This window comes from Xiphophorus hellerii, chromosome 20 (assembly GCF_003331165.1).
Source record: "Xiphophorus hellerii strain 12219 chromosome 20, Xiphophorus_hellerii-4.1, whole genome shotgun sequence".
NCBI lineage: Eukaryota > Metazoa > Chordata > Actinopteri > Cyprinodontiformes > Poeciliidae > Xiphophorus > Xiphophorus hellerii.
The window spans coordinates 18,901,264-18,925,756 of NC_045691.1; the positions used below are offsets into that span (position 1 = coordinate 18,901,264).

General features: G+C 37.3%; 3 protein-coding genes across 5 annotated transcripts in view; 1 reads left to right on the forward strand and 2 right to left on the reverse strand.

Moving 5' to 3' along the window:
* pfkfb4b (6-phosphofructo-2-kinase/fructose-2,6-biphosphatase 4b) overlaps positions 1 to 8,876 on the forward strand; it is a 23,744-nt gene extending 14,868 nt beyond the window's left edge. For 2 of the 3 annotated variants that reach the window (XM_032550527.1, XM_032550528.1), the window contains exons 2-14: positions 1,086 to 1,202; positions 1,294 to 1,390; positions 2,199 to 2,265; positions 2,363 to 2,437; positions 2,514 to 2,570; positions 2,725 to 2,846; positions 2,929 to 3,136; positions 4,240 to 4,386; positions 4,473 to 4,577; positions 4,678 to 4,807; positions 5,296 to 5,358; positions 6,583 to 6,647; positions 8,062 to 8,121. In XM_032550527.1, the coding sequence (XP_032406418.1) occupies positions 1,086 to 1,202; positions 1,294 to 1,390; positions 2,199 to 2,265; positions 2,363 to 2,437; positions 2,514 to 2,570; positions 2,725 to 2,846; positions 2,929 to 3,136; positions 4,240 to 4,386; positions 4,473 to 4,577; positions 4,678 to 4,807; positions 5,296 to 5,358; positions 6,583 to 6,647; positions 8,062 to 8,121 (1,313 nt within the window). Of the gene's footprint in view, positions 1 to 1,085; positions 1,203 to 1,293; positions 1,391 to 2,198; positions 2,266 to 2,362; positions 2,438 to 2,513; positions 2,571 to 2,724; positions 2,847 to 2,928; positions 3,137 to 4,239; positions 4,387 to 4,472; positions 4,578 to 4,677; positions 4,808 to 5,295; positions 5,359 to 6,582; positions 6,648 to 8,061 lie in introns of all 3 variants that reach the window. The other variant, XM_032550526.1, reaches the window with a different exon arrangement.
* On the reverse strand, positions 8,789 to 12,042 carry arpc4 (actin related protein 2/3 complex, subunit 4). The gene is made up of 6 exons (XM_032550533.1): positions 11,939 to 12,042; positions 10,512 to 10,630; positions 10,312 to 10,423; positions 10,121 to 10,216; positions 9,370 to 9,540; positions 8,789 to 9,273 (listed from the first exon to the last, which is right to left on the reverse strand). The coding sequence occupies exons 1-6, from the start codon at positions 11,939 to 11,941 to the stop codon at positions 9,268 to 9,270; spliced, it is 507 nt and encodes a 168-aa protein (XP_032406424.1). The 5' UTR covers positions 11,942 to 12,042; the 3' UTR covers positions 8,789 to 9,267.
* An 815-nt stretch (positions 12,043 to 12,857) lies between these two features.
* Positions 12,858 to 24,228, reverse strand: LOC116711143 (ras-related protein rab7-like). Its single transcript, XM_032550532.1, has 6 exons — positions 23,857 to 24,228; positions 18,270 to 18,329; positions 16,455 to 16,581; positions 16,109 to 16,327; positions 14,386 to 14,514; positions 12,858 to 14,274 (listed from the first exon to the last, which is right to left on the reverse strand). Exons 2-6 carry the CDS (start codon positions 18,320 to 18,322, stop codon positions 14,179 to 14,181), a joined length of 624 nt encoding a protein of 207 aa, XP_032406423.1. The 5' UTR covers positions 18,323 to 18,329; positions 23,857 to 24,228; the 3' UTR covers positions 12,858 to 14,178.
* Positions 24,229 to 24,493: the final 265 nt, after the last annotated feature.

Sequence of the window (24,493 nt, forward strand, 5' to 3'; positions counted from 1 at the left end):
TAACATTGCTTACAACGTAGTGAAACATAAACCGCAATAATTAAAAGCAAAAATATAACCATATAGAAAAAACACTGTTGAACCAGCAACATAAATTAGATAAAAATAACTGTTAAACTCTGAATATTTTAATTTGTATAATTAGAAGACATGTGTTTGTCCTTAATCCTACATTAATAAAAGGATATGAAATAAACTAGAATTATTTTAATTAGAATCAGCTTTACTGGTCAAGATTGTGTTCACAAACAAGGAATTTAACTTTGATTTTCAAGCGCTCACAGTACACAGACATATATAAAATAAAACAAGGATAAAGGGAAAATATGTACATCCAAAATGACATAATATAATTTACACAACCTACATTTTAACCTTCAAGTCACATTTACATCTGACTATTCCTCTAGAACATAATTTAAAGTTTTTTCATCTGTTTTGAGTATAAAAAGTGGAGAGCTTTTGCGAAAGCCTTGATAGTTTCGTTTATGCCTTGAGTAACCTGCTACTATGCAAAATCGCAACAACTGTGAGAACTCCAGCAGAGCTGCACATTTTATCAGATCCCAGTGGTTAAATATGTGCAACATTTGAATTTCAAAGGACTGCCTGGACGCTATTGGCTGGGGATTTATGGGCTGCCTATAAATATTTGGACTCTGTGGATGGACTCTAGTCTTCCTTAAGCTGAGAGGCTAAAGCCGGCTGAGAGTTGTGTAATGGTAAAACCAGGAAATTGGCAGGAAAATATGGGTTAATTGTTTTCAAATATTGACATGGCAGTGTCCAGGTGTAGTATTGCAATTAAATATTTCCCTGATCCTGGAGCATCAACATAGAAGCTGTGAACTTTAAATAACTGTAAAGCTCAGTCCTGGCTTTTGTCCAACATCTGAAATGCTGCCCCTATTTAACAAGAGCATGTCTCTGCTTAGTCACTTAACAAGTCTGATTGGACCCAATCTGGGCCCAATTGTTTCTCTACTTTTTCATATGTTTTAACTTAGTAGTAATAACAATATGGCCACTTTAATGTAAGATACTTGAATTACTCCTTTTTCCATTTTTTTCTCGTCTTCCCTCAGTGTGCATGACAAACTGCCCAACGCTCATCGTGACCGTCGGACTTCCTGCCCGAGGAAAGACGTACATCTCAAAGAAGCTCACCCGCTACTTGAACTGGATAGGAGTGCCAACCAAAGGTATGAGAGAAGTTATCCTGACAATTATCCGCAGGGCAAAGTGAAAAGCAGCTGCTCTCTTTGGTTTGAAACGCGACTGTCTGGTTGTCAGAGTTCAACGTCGGTGATTATCGGAGAGAGTGTCTGAAGATCTACAAGTCCTTCGAGTTTTTCCGTCCAGATAACGAAGAGGGCGTTAAAATCAGACGGTGAGTTTTCACAGACGTTTTAAGGATCTAAAGTATTCAGACATATAGGCGGAGAGGAAACATAATAGAGTGACACTGAGCTGGCCAGATTTTCCATTTGAAATTTAGTTTTTTCCAAGCTTAAATTCCTAGATTCTTTTGTAAAACGCTAAACAAAACCTTTACCCCATTGGGTTTTAGGATGTTTTATTACAAAGATCATCAGAAACTGTTGGCTTCCCATGCAGCAATGTGGGAAAAAGCCGTTTGCTCCATTTTATTTTGGCATCTGGACCAACGTGGATCAGCTCTATTTCAAAATCTTTAACCCTTGTACTTATCAAATCCAGACTGAATGGAGATACTTTCTGATCTGTGATACTTTTATCTTGTTTGTGAAAATTACAAGAAATATAAGTCACTGATAGTTTTGTGCTTTGTTTAGCATCTAAAGTGTGTGCAGTTTAAGAACCACAATGCAGTTTTAAATCATGATATAAGAGGCCCAGAGGACACAAAAGCACAAAAATTCCCACTTGTTAAAAGTTTTTAATGGGTGCGCCTTTATATTTGTTCTTGGTGAGTAGATTGCTGATAAATGAAGCAGTCTAGATAGAAATCAATGTAAAAAGTCATTTATTAATTTTGAAATCCTGAATTTAATATATTCATCAATAGAGAAAGGAATAAACTCTAAAAACTGAAACATTTTCCCCTACTTACCCCGACTTGGAAAATGTCCAAATCCATTTCTGTACATTTCAGTGAGTCCTGACGGACTCATCTGTAAATTGTTTTAAGGAGCATCTCCTCTTGTGTCCTTTCACAGTCAATGTGCGATGTCTGCGCTGAATGACGTGCGGCAGTATCTGAGTGTTGAAGGAGGACAAGTTGCTGTAAGTCCTTCAGTTCCTCCCTGATGTCTGCAAGCAAAGCAGCTGCACAGCAATTATGTGAAAGTGCTGCAGTAATAATTCTTTCCTGCTGTTTCAGGTGTTTGACGCCACAAACACGACAAGAGACAGAAGAGGAACCATCATGAAGTTCGCCGAACAGAACGGGTTCAAAGTATGATCGATTGATCTGCTTTTAACTTCGAGTTGATAGCTTCCAAGTTTTTTACAGTATGTTCTTCTCATTGCAGGTATTTTTTGTGGAGTCTGTGTGTGAAGACCCAGAGGTCATTGCACAAAACATCGTGGTGAGCACCATTTGGGTTGATTCTGTGTTTATATCAAATAATATGCAGCTGTGTAAATCTGCCTTCTAGAAACGCGAGCGGACGGGTTTGTTTTGATTCAGCCAACGTCTGCTTCCTGCTTTTCCTTCGCTCACATGCTGTTTTCTCTTTGAAGCAAGTAAAGCTGGGAAACCCAGACTACATGAACTGCAGCTCAGAGGAGGCCATCGAAGACTTCATGGAGAGAGTAAAGTGTTACGAGACCTCCTACCAGCCTCTGGACGAAGATCTGGACAGGTGAAGATCCACAAACGAACCGACCCGATGATGAAATCACCTCAGTGTTGAGGAAGTTTGACCGATTTTCCTCTCTTTTCAGTGACATGTCTTACATAAAGATCATGGATGTGGGCCGTCGATACCTGGTGAACCGCGTTGTTGACCACGTCCAGAGCCGAATCGTCTACTACCTGATGAATATCCACATCACTCCACGCTCCATCTACCTCTGTCGTCATGGCGAGAGCGATCTCAACATCAAGGGACGCATCGGAGGAGACTCCGGCTTGTCTTCCAGGGGGAAAGAGGTCAGTTTCTGTACATGTCTGAAACATATAGGAATGTGCAAAACGTTCCTTAGGCTTTCATTGAAGAAAGGCATAAGAAACTTGATTGTACATAGTTTCCTATTAGTCATTTAAGGGACAGGGCTGAAATGATTCATCAAATTCATTGTGAAGAATCGATTATTGAAATAATTGTCAATTAATTTAGTAATCAATTAATCATTAACCATACAGACCATAAAATCCTCCAAAAGGTTGTTTGCTGATAGAAGAACTTATTCACTGCAGTAATTAAGCCAAAACTGTACAAAAGATTTATACATTTTGCATTTGTGATTAAAAAAACTTTGCCTGTTAACATTTTCTACCCTGAACTTCACATGGATTTTTGGCAAAGTATTTTTCCTTTGTTCATGTTGTAAAGATTAAAGAAATGCCACTAAGTAGAAATATCTGACTCCACAAATTATCTAGCCAGTGTCATTTTTCTTCCATTTATCAATTATTTGTTTTCTTCTGTCACATTAAACAGCCCTTTCAGGATGTTGCAAAGTTTTTTTATGATTGTTGTGGCCTAAAATTACAGATTTTCTGCACCTTTTCCTAAAAAGTTGTGGTTTTTAAGCTTTAGTTTTGCCCCAACGTGGTCTTCAAAAAAGTTTAAATTGCTTCACACGACCTCCCCATAAAGTATTTTAACAGTAAATATTTAAGTGAAAATAACATTTTCGAGTACCTTTGTAAAGTAGCACCCTTAATGCAGTTAGAATAATGTTCTGAGGAATTGTCAAAGTGCAAAAGTAGAATTTCATATGGTCAGAGGTCAGCGTCACACAAGCTTTCATCTTGCGGCTTCGGATTTAAGAGACATCGAAAAACAAGTTAGAAAGGGGCAAAAGGTGACTGATCAAAATTCATCTGAATTTCAGTGATTGGTCAGAAAATAAGGAAAGAACATTTTAAGATAACTGGTCAGACTTGTGGAAAAATTGCGATGATTGATGAAAATTGCAAGTCTGTGCAAAATTTGCGAATGTAAAGTGAATTTGTCCTAATGGTTGAGATTGTAACTTCCTGGATTAAACTTGATCAAGATCTTCATGAAATGGTTTCTTATCATGCAGTTTGCTAAACGCTTGAGGAGCTACCTCGAAGAGCAGAAAATCAAGGATCTGAAGATCTGGACCAGCCAGATGAAGAGAACCATCCAGACAGCAGAGTGCCTTGGCATTCCATATGAACAATGGAAATCCCTCAACGAGATCGACGCTGTAAGTTCACTTCTGGTCTCATCCCTTAAGAAGAGATATCATTGCCAAAGTATCATTTTGAAATCTGTTTTCTTCCTTCTACGAAGGGTGTGTGTGAAGAAATGATGTATGAGGAGATCCAGCAGCATTTCCCTCTGGAGTTCGCATTGAGAGACCAAGACAAGTACCGCTACCGCTATCCAAAAGGAGAGGTGATTCAAGGGATTTCTCTGAATGTTTTACTGTATTTTTTACATGAGTTAGACGAGTTTTTTTGTGGTATATTTTGAGTATTTTGTGGTTCTGTGTTAGTCGTATGAAGACCTGGTGCAGCGGCTGGAGCCTGTGATCATGGAGTTGGAGAGACAGGAGAATGTCCTGGTCATTTGTCACCAGGCTGTGATGCGCTGCCTGCTGGCGTACTTCCTGGACAAGACTTCACGTAAGAGAGACTGTGTCTCCTTAAAATGTGTCTATTCATATCTTTTGAATTGTAAGTCTGAAGCAGAAGGAAAACTTTATATGGTTTCAAGTCTGTATGCAAGTAAAAATTGGAATCTGCCATCCATTTGTGTTCAGCCATTTCATAAACAATTGTTTGCAACCAGCTCAAGCAGATACTTAATGTAGTGCATGTGAGTGCATACATTTAAGTCCTTACACAGATTCTCAACTGAATTGTAGCCAGGGCTTTGACTGGGCCAATTTAATTAATGAGTATGTCTCAATCTAAACCTACAGCCTGCAGCTCCAGAGCTTTAATGGCTCTTAATAACTCTTGCTTAAAATTATAAAGAGTCGGCTGTTGTTTTAAATACAAAACGACAGCTGTTTTAGATATACATTTATATTACAGCCTCTCCTTCATGGTTTGAAGTGAACTCCAACCAGGACTTATTGTGATTTTCTGCTTCTCTCTCTTTCCTACAGATGAGTTGCCTTATCTCAAGTGTCCTCTGCACACCGTCTTAAAGTTGACACCCGTTGCTTATGGTGAGCATTTTTGGGGAGTTTATAAATGTTTTTCTAAGTATTCTTTCAGCCAGATTATGCTGTATATTGAGAGGCTATCGATATTAATAGGTATTTAATGTGATTATCTTCATTTTAGGTTTTAAAACCCCACAAAATTTCCACTATAGGTCAAAAATGTGTTTATTTTTAGCTTCTTCCACTTGTTTTTTTATACAGTGTTTCGTTCTTCTACACTGTGTAGTTCTGGGTTGGAACTGAGATGTTTTTTATACTGACAAATTACAACCTCATAATGCAGAGAAGCAATAAGCTCTGTGGACAACCAGCCTTCCCTGTGAAGTCATTCCGCATCTGAAATTGCCGTATTGCTTGTTCAGGCAGTGTAGCGTTCTGGTTGCATTACGCTAACAGCTCCTTCGTAGTTGGATAGTGTGTGTGAAACAGGTTAGGCTTGAAAACAGGCATTTATGTAATTTGACAAAACTTGTCATCAGTAACTGCTACGAAAGTTATTCTCATATTATCAGCTATTAAGTATGTAGAAATTTCTTTGGGAAGTTATGTTCTATAATTCATTTAAGTCTTAAAGCTTTATGTCATGTTATAATGTTATTCCCTCATCAAAAACATAACTGGAGTGTTGCTTAGATTCATGCATGTTTGAAGAATCCTTGAATTTCTGGTAGCAGCCATTGGGGGTGCCTAAACGCTTGCTCCTCTCTCACTCAGCTCCACCAGACTAGCAGCAGCAGCAACTAGCAAACACCTGGTGTAACTGTGTGTCTGCTGAGCTCATCATACAAACTACTCCTCAGTCCAACTCTCTTAAGAACGATTGTAAACGGCATCATGGAGTAGTATGTTTGTGATGACTTCCTGAAGGTAGAGTGTCAGAGCAGGAGCTTCTTAAAGTGATGGAAGCCCAATTGGAAAGTCAAATGTCTTTTAAGTCATGTTTGATATATATATTTAGCATTTTTATAACAGCTGGAGGTAACATACTTGATTGTGCTCTACGTGGCTGGAAAATACATAATACAACACCTTTAAATTTTAATTCAAGAGTCCTAGGAAGTCTTGAAATTAAAGCAGTGAAACTCTCAGAAATCCTGAAAACAGCTTCATCACGAGCTAAAGGAGACCAGCTGCAGCCTGATGCGCACAGAGGTTATTATCGTGCCTATACAAAACTTATTTCCTCTGAATAATGTATTATTTTCCTATTTGTTTTCTCCTCCTCAGGATGTAAAGTGGAGTCTGTGTATTTAGGCGTGGAGTCTGTGAACACACACAGAGACCGACCAGAGGTGGGTATCACAAACAGCATACTGAGAAGTCTGACAGCAGAGCGTTGACTTCGCTGCGTCATCAACCTCACGCCGTCCGTGAACCTCGTCCAGATCTGGGCCGGGGTCGGGTCGGGTGGGGGTTCCTCTCTCTAAACACACAGACTGTGACTTTGTGCCTAAGCTCTTCAGGAGGCACATCACGTCATCCTACATATTCAGGTCCGAATCCCCCTGCAGCTCAGCTGTCAGAGTTCAGCCCGTTCCTGTTGTGACAGAATATGAAGAATGTATCACAAAACAGCCCAATCTGTTGACCCATCATTTCATTCTTGTTTCCAGTGTTAGGAAAATAATTCAGCTTTGTGTTTCTATAAACAAAGTGTGACAAATCAATACAGTACGGAGAGTCCTGTGGGACAAACAATCACTGCACTTAACATACATTAATATTTAACCAGCTGATTGCAGATTAGAGCTGATAAAGAGAAAACTATCATATTTCAATCTCTGGATAATTAACTGGTGCATCTGTATTTCTTTGTATGCGTGCTTGTGGTTAATCTCTAGTTCAAACCTCTCTGTTTCATCATAAGTTTAATTTTAGTTTATTTATTGTCGCTGCTGTACATACAATTTGAAATCTTAACCTGAATCATGCTGCACACGACGCACAATTGTCCTGCCTATTGAGTCATTGTTAAAGCTGCACCTTGAGCCTAAGCTAAGTATTGTTTTTAAATGTTAACGGTTGACCTGTGATATTTACCAGCAATGTTTTCAGTTTGCTGTTAAGTTTCGAAGTTTGTGTTTTATACTTCAATCGAATGTAATTTGTCTTATGTTGACATTGTTAACGTTTGTGCATTATAAATAAAACAAGTTCATTTCAATTATTGTTTCTGGCCAAATTATCATTTATTTTGTCAAAAGTAAAGCAGACATAGTGGCTTATATTTTTAAAGACGTTTTCTTCATTCTACATAAAATTTCAGCACTATATTCAGAGCAGTAAGGTTGGAGACAACTAAATGTATTCTACAGCCTCTTCATATTGTCTCTGATTTTTATACATCTAGTTACGCCTAGAAACAACCAAAGCCACTTATGCCTGAAAATGCATATTCCACACACCACAAGGCTCCTAGTGGAAGGCCTTTGCTGCCCTCTAGTGGTCTGTAATGTCTAATTTTGCTCATTTGCATTTGAAATGGACATAATATACATTTAATACGCTATATACAAATTAATCTGCTTAGATTATTTCTCTTACATAACCTGAAATAGTGTTTAACATTTAAAAGCCTCTTTCATAAGATCATACCCACCATTCGCTTCATGCAGGATTTTAGTTTTGAAAGTTTCTCTTACTGTGTCAGTACTTTTCAGATCTAACAGGTTGTGATAACGACCGTCCCTCTGTTGCTTCTTGCAGAACGTGAACGTGCAGCGCAGCACCGAAGACGCTCTGCAGACGGTTCCAGCTCACCTCTAATATCTGGAATCGCTGCTCCAGCAGGAACCTCATTCGGTGTAAACGACGCCTGCTCTGCAGCTTCAATCGACTCCGTGCAGTACTTTTAGTTTCTATTGGGAGAAATCTATTCCTTATCTGTGGGACCACTGTTACTGGTGCTAAAATAATCTCATCAGTATCATCTGTGACTGTAGCGCTCCGTTGACTTGGAAGATGTTTTTAATCAACTGAAAAACTCAGAACTCCAGAAGAACCTCATAATGGTGTATTTCACAAATACGTGTTCTTTTTTTAGATCATTGCTTTTTTTTTTAACTCACTGCATTATATTTTATACTGAAGCTATAAAGGAAAAAAAAAAAAGGTGCCGCAAGAACTAACAGAGCCAGATCAACCGTATGCATTCCACTGAAGGACAAACTACAGAAGACTCTAAATGTGTTTTTGTTGCTATAATCCAAAATGTGACAACTGCAGTAAAATCAAGGACTTTTAGCGTAGCTGATTTTCATGCTTAGATACTAAACTGAAAATATATCTGCAGTCCTGTTCCTGGTCTGCTTTCTGAATTAAAGTATGAAGTGTGGTAGATGCACATCTCTATCATGTTATTGTACGTAACTGTGCTGAATATTCAGCTCTGGAAATGGAAATGTGAAACAGATGAAAAAGAACCACTAAACTACAAAGTATACTTTATTTTTATTTTTATTAATTGCCAGATGTGTAAATTTGTTTCATCTGTTTGCATGTGAAATAAAACATTAACTGATTGCCCTCATGGTTCAATGTTTGTGGTAACAAAATGAAATTTATGTGCATATAATATATATATGTAAATATACTTAAAAACATTTAAATTATCTTTTTAAAAAAATCTGTTTCATCCTGTGCTCAATACTATAGAGGCTGTGTTGACCTTTCACAGCAAGAAATGAAGGTGTGGTGGGGAATATTAAACACAAACATCAATAATTTGAGCACAGGACAAGTTTCAGGTTAAAGGGAAAAAGCCCCATTGGCCCTCACAGCCTCACTGCACTTCTTTATCTTCTTTTCTCCTCTTGGCGGATAACGCCAGTGAAGGTCTGCCGTGCCGTGAGTCGACTCCACAGTGACGGCCAGTATTGCAAAAGGAATGTGTTCTTAGGTCTTCGCTCGCTTTCAGAACTGCAGAAATAAAACAAGATGCCGTTTTCAAGCTTAAGCTGCAGAAAATGCTGCACAAGAAAACGGAATGAAAGAGCAACTGAAAACCGGACGTACGTTTTTGAGGAACTCCTCTGCGACGATGCGAGCCCTGGCGTTGACGGACAGCTTCATTTCACTAATTTCCTTGTCGATTTCTTCCATAAAATGAATAACAAAGTCCACTAGTTTGTGCTTGTACATCTGCTCAGTGTGGAAGTTGGTGATGAGAAAAGAAATGTCGTATCCCTGCAAAACACAAATCTCATGATTAAATATTCGAGATTAGTACTGTGAAATACTCATATCCTTACAAAGATACATTTTTCACTTGTTTCTTGCACGAAGAAAAAGAATTAAGGCTCAAAATTAAAATTTATATATTTGAAAAAAGGTAACTTTGGTTTAAGCAATTAAACTTACCAGTTTGTTAAAGTAAGAAAGTGTCAAGACTGAACATTTTAGCTTGCAGAGCTCCACTCTGAATATCACTACTAATGGAAAAGATTGCTTCCTGACTGACTTTATTTATTTATGAAACAAAAGCTTAAAAAAAACAAGGCTATATACATGGACAGGTTAATGCCAGATGCCATCATGATGAGATTACTCCTGATCTCATCATGATGGCGGTAAGTCATAATGTTGTTAATATTTCAATAATATCTTAAAGTAACTAAAGTTCATCTCCTAAAGAAAAAATAATGTATCTACACAGCATGAGTGGACATAGAAGAGTTTAACAGGACATAATCAATGTCATAGGTATTTTGTACATGTCTGCTATAAAACTGAATGCATAGTTTCAATGGCATTTTCAGTCACTTGCCTCGACTGGTTTCCTCCTCAGGATGAAGAAGTTTTCCGCCCTCATCATCATGAAGCGCATGAATTTATGGCACAGGATCTTCTCGATCTCATCTGCCTGCAGCAGCAAATAAAATGTGCATCCATTAAAGCCAGGAAGCTGTTCAGGTGTTGGTCATCGTTGTGTCGGTTCTGGACAGAAATCTGGCTGACCTGCTTCACGGCGATGCTCACTCTGACAGAGTTGATGGAGCCCTCGATCAGAACCTTCTCCTTGTCGTTACGACTAATGATTACAGGTTGGAGGAGCAACTCTTTGCTGCTCCTGGACACGAGCAAAAACGCCAATAAAGTGCACGTCACCATGAGTGGCAAACTGAATATCTTTCTCTCAACTGTGACGGTTGTCTCACCTGACTTCCACCTCTGGCTTGTTGTGCCTTTCCACCACCTGAGAGGAGAAGTTCTCCAGGCAAAGAGCGGCCTGCAGCGTGGCACGCACCGCGTTGAGATACGGACGCAGAGTGGCCGTCTGATGGTGGAAAACAAAAAGCTGAACTGAGGAAAAATGCTTTCCAATGAAAAATGAATGCACCTCACCACACATTGAACTGGTTTAAAAGAATTCAACATGTTTCTGGTTGATGAATAACCAGCTCTCCAAAAGATACTTTCTCACTCTGTGTATTAAGAATGACTGTGGAGACCTTTAACCTGCTGATTCCTCCAAAATGTCTTGCTACTGCTCTGCAACTTTTAGATGCATTCCTGCTCCAACACAACTGAAGCAAATGAATGGCCCATTGCCAGGCCTCTGTCAAACCTGATGGCATGATGAAGTAATTCAGTCATGTGATTCAGGTGTGTTTGAAACCTCCCAACAGCTTCTAATCCCTTCAAAACCAAAGTGACCATTTCTGTTACGTTAGAAATGTTTTGGAGGATTGCACTGACACATAGTGGTCCTCTTGTCTAAAGAGGATTCAAAGTGTATTAACTGATAACACCTCCTATAACACAACAGACCCACAGGATTACCGAACAAATAGGAGGGAAAGTTTTCATTTCATTTATTCATACTGAAATAATCACAACTACAAATGACTTATAAGTGAAATCAGATCTGAACACCGTATAACGACAGACCCCTTTTATTACTCAAGACTAAACATTTCCAGTGGTACATGTTTGTTTTCTGAATTCCCAGAATAAGAAATTAGATTTTTTTTATTACATTAAATTCAGTAGTGTACATTTTAATTTACGACGCTAAAATAAACGTCCTGAAACAAACTCCTGGTGGTTAAATCTCTGAACTCAAACAGATTATAAAAAGCAATCTGGTGAAACGCCTTTATTTGCATGGGTTAAATAAATATTTAGCATACAATTGTTAATGATGGGGAGAAATCTGCTCTAGACGGCAAACATACATGACATCTTTTTCAATTTTATCATTATTACCATCATCAGGTCTAATGAAAAAGGAAGTAGGAAGCTTCACCAAATATAATTTTCCTTTAAGTGGTTGCAGCCCTGTTTTAAACTAAAAAGTATTACTATAATATGTCACTACAAAGCGATGGCTACTAAAACAACTAAAGACATCCTCCTGCTACAACCTGATATTAGGAAAAACCCTAAAATCTCTCTTAGCTTGTCGATTAGCCATCGTTAGCAGCGAAGCTATGTCTCAAATGACAACAGGATGGACAGAAATAACCTCCGTCTATATTAGCTACGGAAGTAATATCAAAACACTCACTAACCACAAAAAATCTGATATAAATAATAGTTAAAATTGGACATTTTATTCGGACATATGTCAAATTTCTCTCACCATTTCTCAGTTTCAGCAGAGGGAGCTAAACGCGGAAGTAGTTACTGTTGCGTTTTCCGCCAACACACCGGAAGTGCCCACGGCTGCCTGAATAAATATATATAAATACCTCACAAGATATAAAAAAAATTAAATATGTATCTTCTGCATTTAAACTATAACCATTTTATTTTGTCATTTGAATTTTGACGGTTTTACAAAAAATAGGATAGCAAAGAAATCTTTAATTTACAGTACACATTTTAGTATTGAGCTAATTTATCAATTCTAGATGCTCTTTTCCCATTTATTGTAAATCTAAAAACCTATTTCATTTATATTTTAAGGATTCAGTTAAACGAACAAAATGCAGCGTAATGATGGAAGTAAAACCAAAACCATTTTATTCTGTTGTGTACATTCTATGCAATTAGTCACATTCAATGACATTACAGACAACCTTCACAGCATTTAGCTTCTTGCTGCCAGACAGCAACTAAGAAGTTGTCCACTGATTACCAACATTCTTTTTGTATTTACTTTATCTAGAAAGATTAAACTTTAAGTATTGGTACAAACATCCAGGTTAGCATAAAGATAATTTAATTTTAGACTATTGTGCACAGGATTCTACATAAAATAAAAATGTTTACTAGCAGCCGTAAGCGTCCTCTTCATGACTGTTACATATGTGTCTTCAGTCAGAAGTTTCTTTTGAACTGCTGTAATACAGACCACTACAGGAGATTCTTCCTGCTCACAGCATCTACATCAGCTCTTTGAAGATTATGTAATATGAGCTGCATTGAATTTCTCTCTGGAAATAAGTATTTAATTTTAATTTAATTATTTAAAGCGTCTAGTCCTATTTTCAATTACTGAAATTAACGTTTTAATATCCACTATAAGATGCACCTGTAAGACATGAAACACCAACCTCTTCATATATTCAAGAGTTTTATTATTTGACGTTCAAATTTTCTTTTACAACATCATTGGCATTGCTGTAATGTTTTCTGTAAGGAAAAAAAATAATAAGAGTAATACCAGGGAAAATTGTTGAATATTTTCTTTAAATGGAAAGAAGAAACATTTCAGTTCTATACCATCTATACACCGTAATACACAATCCGTTAAAAATATTAAGTACTTAGCCAACCTGAGCTACAAGCAGATAGATAGAACAGCAATAGTGAAAGACGGGACAGGAGACGGGTGTATGCAGTGTTGGTGATGCATGTGGTCACCCTTTACCATTGAAAGGTGTCTGATAAGGAGGACATCACACATACAGCAGTAATAGTAGCAGTACAAGTAATGTTACATAAAAGGCAAACTTTACATAAGGTTTTAACTTGTTACACTGTGACTGCCTAATCAGCTTTTACTTGACACAGTAACATATATTCAGCAGTGTGAGGCAGTTAGAAACCCTAATCCTGAAGTGAAAAGGCAATACAATCATCAGATTGTTCAGAAGATTCTCAGGAGCTATTCGAAGGAGGGAGGAGGTATAAATTTAGAGCTTACCAAAAGGCATGTGATAGGAGATGTTGCCCAAAAAATAAACTAAAAAACAAAAACAAATCAGTCATCCCTCCATAACACTTAAAGGCAAAAAAAAAAAAAAAAACATAAAAAGAAAAGTGCAAAACCACAAATGTTTAAGATCGGCTTTTAAATTAACCGCCAATTACAACAAATATTTATTTAGTTCTGCTAGTTTATTTCATGAGAAAGGCGCAAAAGAAAACGAGTAGAAAGCAGAGAATGATATTCGGGATGCTGCATCTTGGGGAAAAGCCAACATCACCTCACAACAGAGCTTGCTTTGAGAGCTCTGGAGTCCGTCCAGATTTCCTAATTGCACCCTGAACATGGCTCCACGACCTCGCCCTCTCAGAGTGAGTCAGGGGCAAAACCTGACAAACATGGCAAAATACAGGAGTTCACTCACTACTGAGTCATGGGTGTGAGGTCATGAAGGGTGCGTTTCTTCTCTCGTGATTTTACTGCGCTGGATTTGTCATCGTTTTATATGTGAGGGGGAAACTAGTGTATTAATTTATGTACTAAGTGGGGAACGAGAAAGAGGTTTGGGGGAGAGGGGACGTACATCCATGTGAGGGGTGGTGTCGATGGAATGAGCGGTGTGTGAGGAAGACCGATAAGGAAACTGTTTTTTTTTTTTCCCTGGGAGCGAGGTTGATGACATGTAACAGGGTGATGATGAGATGAGAGAAGATGGTCCAGTTTGTCCCTCAGCAGCTGCAGCTCTCTGCAGAAGGTTTAGCTCCGTCGTTCCTACCCAGCTTTATGGGCTCTGGGAATTCATTATACAACTCCACCTCTGTCTCCTGAGAAGCATACAGGAAAAAAAAAAACACAAGTTAGTAACTATTCTCTGTTAATTAATAGTACAAATATACACTGAAATGTTAAAATTTCTGTTTTCTTGTTCAACTCGCCTGTTTGAGAGCGTTGCGTGCGATAGTCTGGAATGCTTGTTCTACGTTTATAGCTTCTTTGGCGCTGGTCTCAAAGTACGGGATGTTGTTCTTACTCTGACACCAGGCCTGAGCCCTTTTAGTGGTCACCTGAACACAAAGAAAAAAACACATCCATCAACGATGACATGGAAAGTTCGAATACTAGAATTGCCTGACTTGTTATTTTAAAGAATATAATTCACTAAACAGCCAGTTTGTACCGAGTAGCGGACTGTGATTAAAAGCTGCCAGTTCTCAGTGATCAGGAGGCTATGTATTTTTTTTTTGTTATTAACTGAAAACTACCTTTAATAGTCTGTAAACCAATAAACAGGGTATGCAGTGATCCACACTATATTGCAGTTAAGACAAAAATCAAAATGATTAGGGACATTAACATTGATGCATGAACACGAATGTTCTTCTAATTTTTATTTTTCGATGGATTGCAAACATCAAAAAATAAAAGGTTAAAGGAAATCAGATTTTTAAAAAAAAGAGAAATATAAAATGTTTCGGATACATCGCAACATATAAACACAGCACATTTTGTTTTTTCTATGAAAAATCGGTTGATATCAATACACGGTATTAATACTGCTTTTAAGGCCAATGTTACATAGAAACTTCAGTATTCCCTCGACCTTTGAAAAATATCGACCACACCGCTGACTTCACCACTGCTTCAGCTGAACTACCCACAATCCTGTTCTGCATCACTATCACATGACTGAACCCAAACCACATGACCAACCGCCTCAGCACCCCATCCAGAAACAAAAGGCAAAACCCACGATTTTTAAAACACACTTGGGATTATTTTGACCAAAACTATATGTGAAATTCATGCTAGCTATCATGGGGAGCATTTTGGCCAAATGTGTAGGTAATCCCAACAAAAACTAGACTCAGACTGTTCTGCCAAACTTAAAAACTGCTTCGTAACATAAAGGTCAAAAACAACATTCAGATAAATTGGACTGCAGCGACACAAGAGGAAGAGGAGGGAAATAAAACTGGTGGCTCTGCTGAGGAGAACAGAACAACAGGACATTCTACAATCTAACCATGTATCATCATACCCCACTTTTATCTTACTTGTTAGCAACTTCTTTTTGGATACATGCAAATAATTTAGTCTTGAATCCTAAAATACACTGAAAACTAGAGCAGCGCTGCTGACATGAGAGCAAATAAAGGAAGTTCTTCCTGCCTCAGTGTCCGGATGCCTCCACCTGCCTTCACCTGTTCCCAGTTCAAATGCAAACTGCAACCATTTTATTTTAGATTCCTAAAATATTTTTCATTTCAGTTTGGATTTTGTTTGCTAATGAGCATATTAAACAAATTCAATAAGAGACTTTTAAGACATATATTGATGCAATATCCTCAGGTCTGGGCAAAATGCTTTACTTCCCATCAGAAAGGTTTAATTATTTGTGTGCTGTCACCACTTGCTCCTTTACAGCACTTCTCCACTGAGGAATTACAGTCATATCTTCATAAGTCAAATTACGCACAGCAAAACCATTAGGGTTTTATGGTCGCTCTGAAGAATTATAACAGAATGTAGAGAGCGAGTCATAAACATAAGAATGCACACATGCAGATGGAAGATTTGCAACCCATTTCCTGCACCACAGTCCTTCAGAGTGGGCATTAGACACGGTCTCTGTTTCAGGAATGTGGAACCGATAACAACCTGTCTGTTCTCCAGGTCAATCTTGTTGCCTAGCACCACGAAAGGGAAGTTCTCGGGGTCTCGGGGGCTGGCCTGGATTAGAAACTCATCCCTCCAGCTGTCGAGCGTCTTGAAGGTGTTGGGTGCAGTCACGTCAAAAACCAGCACGCAGCAGTCTGCCCCGCGGTAGAACGCAACACCCAAAGACTGAAACCTCTCCTGGCCAGCTGTGTCCCAGATCTGACAAAAAAATTTTAGGAAAAAACAGAATAAATCAACTCAAACAATGTCAATACTTTAAAATAACAATAAATTATTTTAACAATACTTTAATGTCACAAAATGAGTCATCAAGTTGGAAATGTACCTGCATTGTAACAAGTCGGTCGTCCACCATTACCTCCTTGGTGAGGAAATCTGCTCCTATTGTTGCTTTGTACTGGTTACTAAACTTTTTGTTCACATACTGGTTCATTAGGGAGGTCTTTCCAACTCTGAGGAGAAAGCAAAAAAAAAAAAACTAAACATGAGAGCTACTCTGTTTAAAACAGGCATGGGAACAAATCAATTTGAAGCATATAGCATACAAATATAAAACAAAGATTTATTTCCTTAAGTTACACTAAATAAGGCAAAAGCATGCTGTCATATTTGTACAGTAAAATCTGATTCTCAGTGAAAAAAAAATAACATGAGAAAAACAACTTCTACAATATTTTAAACAGATTTTAGTTTGTGCAATGCTGGCAACTTCTGTCAAGCATCAAGACTTGAAGTACGCTTTTCTCAGAATGTTAAAACAGACTTTATTACATTTATGAGCATTTAAAAATAATGAATTACAGCACCACATAAAAAAAAAATCTGCATGATTGATTATTTCATGCAAATTCATCACAATTAGACATTTTATTGCATAGCAGAAGGGCGTATTTGATAGAGTACTGATTCCTAAATGGGACTGAAATATTATCCGTGTACTGAGATGCTGTTTGCATCGACCACAGAGCAAAGATGCACATATCCAAGTAATTTTATTTTTTTTAGATAGTAATATTAAGCAAATATTAACATTAATTTTACCATGAAAAACATCTTTGATGCTGAAGGAAACGGAAGATATAATGCAAAGTTTATGCAAAACAATCGAACTGCAACTAAGTGTGAGTGAACAAAAATTCACTCACTTTTAAATCTAAAGCAATGACATGTCATGACTATTTTATTCTTGTTTTATGTAAAACCAGCAGCTCTAGTCAACTCCATATAACTGTGTTTCCAATTATGAAATAGCCTAATAAAATTTAGCTTAGTAAAATAATTTACATTAAGCTCATCTCCACCAACTGCATGTCTGAATAGACAAAGCTAAATAATACAGACAGCAGGTGGCAGTAGAAGAACAGTAATAAAGTAACAAAATGGCTGCGTGAAAGAAAAAACAACTGAACAAGCAAATAAAGCCAGTCATTTTGAAAGTGAAATAAAAAGTAAGCTGCATGAATAGATCTAGTTCATTTTCAGTGAAAAAGGTTGAACGTTGCTGTAAAAACAATTGCAAAATCAGCTGCCCAAATGTATAAACTCGTTTAGGTAATTGCTAAAACGGGGCAAACAAAGCAAATAAATTTCATTTTCATGTTTGTTAGGATCTCAAAATGTTCACTTTTCTCTTTTAAAGTGAAAGGTGGAACTGCATTACATCAAAAAGCAGCAATTTTCTAGCTAAGTTAACTTGCTTCCTCTTGTCATTTACTTTAAACTGATAACTAAACATGAATCCTGAAAAATAGTTTCAGTTCTGGTAGAAAATGGAACTGAAATCACTAAACAAAAGTGTTGCTTCATGGTCACAACAAGCAGAAAATTTCTAAATGACAGCAGTGGCCATGTTCCAACAGTTCCGCAGATTAAAAGTCAAGCTTTTTAAGTTACGGGTAAAACCCTAAAATCATTAGAGAAAGCAGAGGTGGTAATCTGCCTGGATACAGCTTATGGCCACTGCTGACGCCAATGAGGAAGTAGCACTGAGCATTCGCTCCAACCAGAAAAGCTACCAGAAAAAGAAAATTAAAAAAAAGAGTAAGTTTTTTCCCCAAACTATATTTAGTGGTGATCTGTGTGGTCCTTCACCCTGCTGAATTTGGCATGAAGAAAAATAATAGACCATCTTATGACTCACCCAGAATCTCCCAGGATGATGACTTTAAGGAGCACTTTCTTCCTAGACGTCATTGTTCAGCTGCAGGAAGAAAAAAAATAAAACTGTTGAAACTCTTTATATCCCCGCTAACCTATTCATTTTAGATCAAAAACTAATCAGCTTCATGATGATAAAAAAAAAAATTGACAGTTAACTAAACGATCACTGGCCTATTGAGAAACATTAGCGTAGAAATCTGAGCTCAGTTTTTACGCTCCTGCGGCAGTAAAGTTTGAATGCGACTTATTCCAGTCATGTGCTTCCTAAGCTGTCGAGCAAATCACGAGGCACACATCCCTCTCCTTTTATTTCTCTCTCTCTCTTTCTTACACACGCAGACAGCAGGAAGTTGTTGAACAGGGTCAACCCTTGCAGATATTACCGGCACAGAGATAATGACCTGATAGAGAACATATTTCCAGGACCCAAGCAAACATCAGAAATACCTCAGGAAGACGATCTGAACTGCTTCTACAAACTACATGGTTGGTCTCACCTGACAGCTCAGACTTTGTCTATGGACGAGGAAATGAAAGAAAACTGCAAGAGTTTTCAATAAAGTGATTTTACCTATTTATTTATCCAAGCACATTTCAAATCTTAATCTGATTTCAGAATTAAAAAGAAAAAGTTTGATTGGAAGTCCATGCATTTATAAATGGGAAGAGTTTTACCTATTGACACACTTAATAAATACAGGGGAAATCATTTTTTTCACTATTTGACTTGTGAACTGTTGATTAGAGGTGATCATGGGAAAACTGGCTGGTTCTGCTCTCTACTGATTGGTACATCTTGAAACATCATGTTTTAACTCTAATTTAGAAATGGTCTTTCATGTTAGAACAGATTTGTAGTAAAATATTTTGGATCAAATATTTTCCAGGTTCTGGACCTTAACTCTAACAAACCATAATCAACGTAACTTGGGGTTAAAAGTAGCAGAAACGGGCTGTCATTGAGAATACATGAGTGACTGCAAGAAATGAGTAAATTGCACAAGACAAGATGGGTTGATCAAATTGTGGTTTTATCCTAGTATTTAATTTTATTAGATAGGTAGTCCTTGCAGAATAGAAGACATAGATAGGCGATACAAAGTATATTATGAATTATTAAAGCTAAAAAAATTAAAAATAGGAAATTCAGCACTATTATTTTTTGGTGTTTTATCAAGGCTAATAAAATTAATCCCTGAATTGCACAACCAATAAGTGAAGTATAGATATTCTCAAAGCATTTATCAAACGCTCTAAAACTAGAGATCTACTCAATCTCTGAATGTTCCTTGTATGAAGAGGACAAATAATACAAAAACAGGGAAAAAATACTATTTTCAGTTTCCAAATACATTAATGTATATTTTTTTTTAAAGTTTCATAAAAACAACAAATAAAGGCTTGGGACATGTGTTTTGATGGTGGATCTTCAAAGCTACCACCAATGCACAGTGAAATACACTTAGTCTCCAAGGATTATCTTAAACATTCCCCTCCACAAACAGGAGAGAGACTAAAGAAGCAACGGTTCAATAAAAGTCTGCTCTATCTCTGCTCAGACGTTTGTGAAATTTGGTTTAGGTGCAAGGAATCGCTGCATTCCTTGAGTAAAGAAAAAAAAACAACAAGTTGGCAACTGCTGCACACCTTGTAATATCTAGCAGTGTTTTCCCAGCCATTTATGTCCCAGATACATAAGTGTTTTTCATATCTTATCCAGAGATGTTTTAAATAGTTAAACACTCATTATTCTCAGTTTGATAATCATCATCCAGCACCTCTGTTGTTAGTACAAAAGGAAATACATGTCTGCTTTGTTCTTTTTTTTCAAGCCAGTGAAACACAACAACGGACTGTACAACAATTTCACAGAAAAGTTGACCACTTCCCATCAGCTCCGGGTCAACTTACATCCTGGCATGAACGGCAGGACAATAAAACGGTCCCAACTGTTATTATTTTGTGTTTAAATCAATTCTAGACCAAGAAGTTTTGTTTGAAAGAAAACAATAATAATAAAGACAGAACTCTTGAGCTGTAGCCCTCAAGAGCAGCAAAGTAAACTTGTGTTGCACATGAAGAGAACAAGGATGGCTCTCCAGTGACAACATTCCTGTGAAGCACGCCAGGAGCTGGAACAACAGCAAGCACCTGAAGTGAATACGTGTTCAGACCACAGTCACATGAGTACTGAACAAAGCAAGATCAGGTATCACTGAAGCACAGCTGAGAGAAAGGAGATGTGTTTCTAAACGAAAGAAAGTCGGCTTGACAAAGCGGACAAAGAGCTCATGTCATTCTGACATGAAAAAAATCGAAGTGGCAAATAATTTAATGTTTTACTGAGCTGTAACAACAGGTTTCCTATTTATGGTGGGAATTAATGCTTAAAAATAGTGATGGGTAAATGAGGCGTCATGAAGCGTTTCGATCCATAGCAAAACTGTATTGATACTGTGTCACTGAATACTGACACCTGCTGGACATTAAAAATCCCTACAGGCAACATAGTTGACAGACTGAGTTGATGACCTTAGTCTATACAATAAGATTTAAGTCATTGTATTTTATTGTATATTATATATTGTATTATGTCATATCTTCAGTTAAATTCAAAATATATTTGATATTCTTAGATACAGTCAATAAATAATGTGAACATGTACTATAAAGTGAAAATTTCAGTGAACGTGTTTGGAATGAGGATGCTTGTGGACTGGGGTTTTTTTTCAACAAATTTTCATTAAAAAAAAATACGTTTTTCCAACATTTTGAAATTTAGTCTGTTACGCTTTTATGACACAACTTCTCCTGCTGTAGAAAAAAGGAAGTAAACAATACATTTATATAAAATAATTTATAAAAAGCAACTGAGTAATTTGTAGAATGGCTGTATACCTGAGTTTATTCTAGGTGTATCTGGGACTTCATTCTGATGCCTGGCCCTATAATGCCTCAGCATTGAGGAGGTGGATTTATTTAAATAAATAGTTTTGTCAAACATATGCAACACTTAACCTGCAGAACATAATATGAAAATAAACTAAGAGTCAATTTCAGCTGAATTTGGATTCAGATAGATCAAGTAGAAACTGAAAAGAACTGAATGAAACAACAACGAAGTGATAACCAATACCTTATTTTCTGAAGTAAGATCAAAGTGGTACCAAACTACGAAATCTTTCGTTTGCCTTGAGGCTGCTCCATAGTTGACGCTGTAGCGTAAAAGATGAAGAATTCTTTTGGCAAATGCATCCCGTTGACAGATTTGCCTCCTAATAAACACAGTTTGCCGCGCCAGCGTCATTTGGAAACAGTTCCTGTATCGGTCACGTGACTTGCTGAAAGCAATACGCGCACCGACACGGGGTTCTGTCTATGGGCTTGACGCATCTGTGTTGCCCATCACTACTTAAAAAGATTTGCACAATACATTTTATCTGTACAAGTTTTTTTTATTTCCCAACTAATTATTCTGGTCAATTATAACCCTTTCTTTGTAGGTTGAAGTAACAATAAAAAAGTGTTTCATTGCACCAAAACTGTACAATATTACATAACTGCTCTTGAATCCAAATTGGGAAATGTGTTGAAAAATGTGACTCAATGAACTTAAGCAAAGTTATTCCTTTCAGACTGCATATTTGAGACGAGAGCAGCTAAAATCTACTCACTGACATGGATTAAGAATGCACACAAGCAGGATTAAACATAGAAGGCAAAATGTTTCTCGCTGCTCAGTTTGTCTCAGAGTCTGATCACTTTTAAGGGTTCAGGTAAGTTTTCATAACTTGGAAAAAGCAAACTAATAAAGAACAGAGATCATTTTTTAGCACAAGAGCCAAACAGAAACAACCTGTTGTAACAAATTCAGTATTTTCTAGATTTGCAGAGAAACGAATAAATAGGAAAGTAGTTTAGAATTGTTTTTTAAGGCACAATATACAACATCAGACACTAAAATGTTAAACTTGTGGACTGAATAAACAAAGCCGAGCGATAACCAAAATTCAAGCCATTCCAAGACAACAGGCTGGTATGTTGAGTCATTCACTGGTATTGAGTAAACTAAGAAGTTGATTACGTTCTGGGAATGTTTGCCAATGACAGCAGTCAATCATTAAAAACACATCACGAGGCAAGAAGACGGGCCGTCCGGTAAAGGTTAAATTTAGATTTTTAGAAAATCAAACAGACTAAACAAAAATGTACCGTCTGATAACTGGTTTGGAAATTTAAAAACTAAGCTTTTACAATTATTTCATAAACACCTGAAGGCTTTTTTTCCCCTTTGCGTTACTGATTGATAAAATACTTTCATTCATCTCCCTAAAAGTTGTTCTAACAAACCATCCATCTATCAAAATGCCCACATCCTTTTCCAACATTCATGTTGTGTTTCTCTGTTATCCTCTGATTAATCTGACCCGCTAAAGGGCTGAAATTCAATGAAATGCAAATGGACGATGAAGGTGACATCAACAACTTTAGTTACAAACTCAAACACCATTCAGGTATTTAGGTGCCAACATGGGGAAATCCAACTGACTTGATGTCGGCATGTTAATATCACTGTTGTTTGAGCTTTAAAGTCTCTGACATTCTTTGTATCAAAAAGGCATAACGTTTATCAAAAACTCAAAATTATTAAATATTTCATGGTAATAGCTAAATAATATTTATTTAAACCTTTATAATATTCTGTGATATTGGGTAAAAATTTATTTAAAACAAGCTGCAATGTAAAAGTGAGGGACACAAATGAACTAAAATCTTAGGTCTTCTATTTTGTTTTAATAAATCAAAAATAAATACCAGATATTTTTAAACATGTCTAAATTCTTGCATAGGAAAATGGAAGTGGTACAGAGCAGAAGAGTTGTTCAGTTGTACCAACTAGGAAGCAATCATAGCTATCGCTAATCAACAAATAAAGATGTCGTTTAAAAGTACACCTGATTTAATACCGACTTCCTCATAAGTCCCAAATTTTCCAACCAAACTGTTAAAGTTAAGATTAAAGTACATGATCTGTTCCGCAAACTCTGTGACTCATAAGCTAAACAATAAGTACTTGTCACAGAACACTGGCAAGTTTCCACTGCCTGGCAACACAAAAACAAAAATATAAAAAAGATGCTTCCCGCAGCCAGCTGTCAGGTGATGAGTCAAACCTGGACCCCCGTCAGCATAAAGTTTACTGTAGCATAAGGTCCAAAACCAGCCCAACATTTGGAAATGGGGTGGTGACCAACCCTCCATCTCTCGGCACATACATGGCATTTTAAATATTGTTATGTAAGCAAAGAAATAACCGTCGAACATATGATAAAGCTTCTTTTCACGATGTTCCCTTAGCTCGGCTCACCGGTTCTCCTTCCTCGTTGGAATCGACCCAGACTGAGCCAAAGGCCGGCCTTGTTTTTTTGTTTTTCTACATCAACCAGCTTCTCAAAAAAAAAAAAAAAAAACACTGCACCACCATTAATGGTTTCAACATCAGGGTACACCGGCCACCAAGCAGACATTTAAACAACATGAACGAACTGTTGGCGTTTGAAACTCACCTTAAAGTTGCGAACACTCCTTAGAGCCAACTTCTGGACCGTTTCGGAGCCGGGCAGCGAGCTAACTAGCTGTTATTGTTCAAGACAGCTAACCGAATTAGGCGTTGCGTTAGCCAGCTAGCTTTCCGGAGCTCGACTGGTCGACCAGCGATAATTAGGGAACGACTCGGCTCAAACTGCCCCCAAAAAATGTGCTTTCCTTGGCGTAAACACCAAAAAACTAAAACCGATCGTAAATTGAGGAAAGAAATACAGAAATAAATAGTTTTAAATTTAGCACTTCGCCAGAGAGCTAGCTTTCTTGTCTCCCAATCAGCTAACTACCCAGGACCCCAGCCTATGATCTGGCTTCTCCTTTCACTTCCTTCTCCACAACCACGTCTCGTGTGACGTCAGACGCAGACAATCATGTCACAGGAAACGATCATATGAAACTTAAAAATATACATTTGACCAGTATATAAATTGTTGGTCTTTCACAGCTTGAGGTAAAACGTATTGCTATGAAAGAACATTTATTTAATACAATAGAGTAGAAATTTGTGTTAAAAACTACAAAATATGTAGAGTCCGGCGGATGCAGAAATAATTTTACAAAGTAAAGCTCGTTCTGTTAATCCAAGCATCCATGAACAGT

Excerpts from the sequence above, each read along its gene's own strand:
- LOC116711143 (XM_032550532.1), bottom strand. The coding sequence starts at position 18,322 with ATGACGTCTAGGAAGAAAGTGCTCCTTAAAGTCATCATCCTGGGAGAT. Across the intron at positions 16,328-16,454 it reads ACCGACTTGTTACAATGCAG|ATCTGGGACACAGCTGGCCA; the intron begins GTACATTTCCAA and ends TTTTTTTGTCAG. Across the intron at positions 14,515-16,108 it reads TTGACCTGGAGAACAGACAG|GTGACCACTAAAAGGGCTCA; the intron begins GTTGTTATCGGT and ends CTTTGTGTTCAG.
- arpc4 (XM_032550533.1), bottom strand. Across the intron at positions 10,217-10,311 it reads TGAGCATCGCCGTGAAGCAG|GCAGATGAGATCGAGAAGAT; the intron begins GTCAGCCAGATT and ends TTGCTGCTGCAG. Across the intron at positions 9,541-10,120 it reads TGAGGAGGAAACCAGTCGAG|GGATACGACATTTCTTTTCT; the intron begins GCAAGTGACTGA and ends TGTGTTTTGCAG.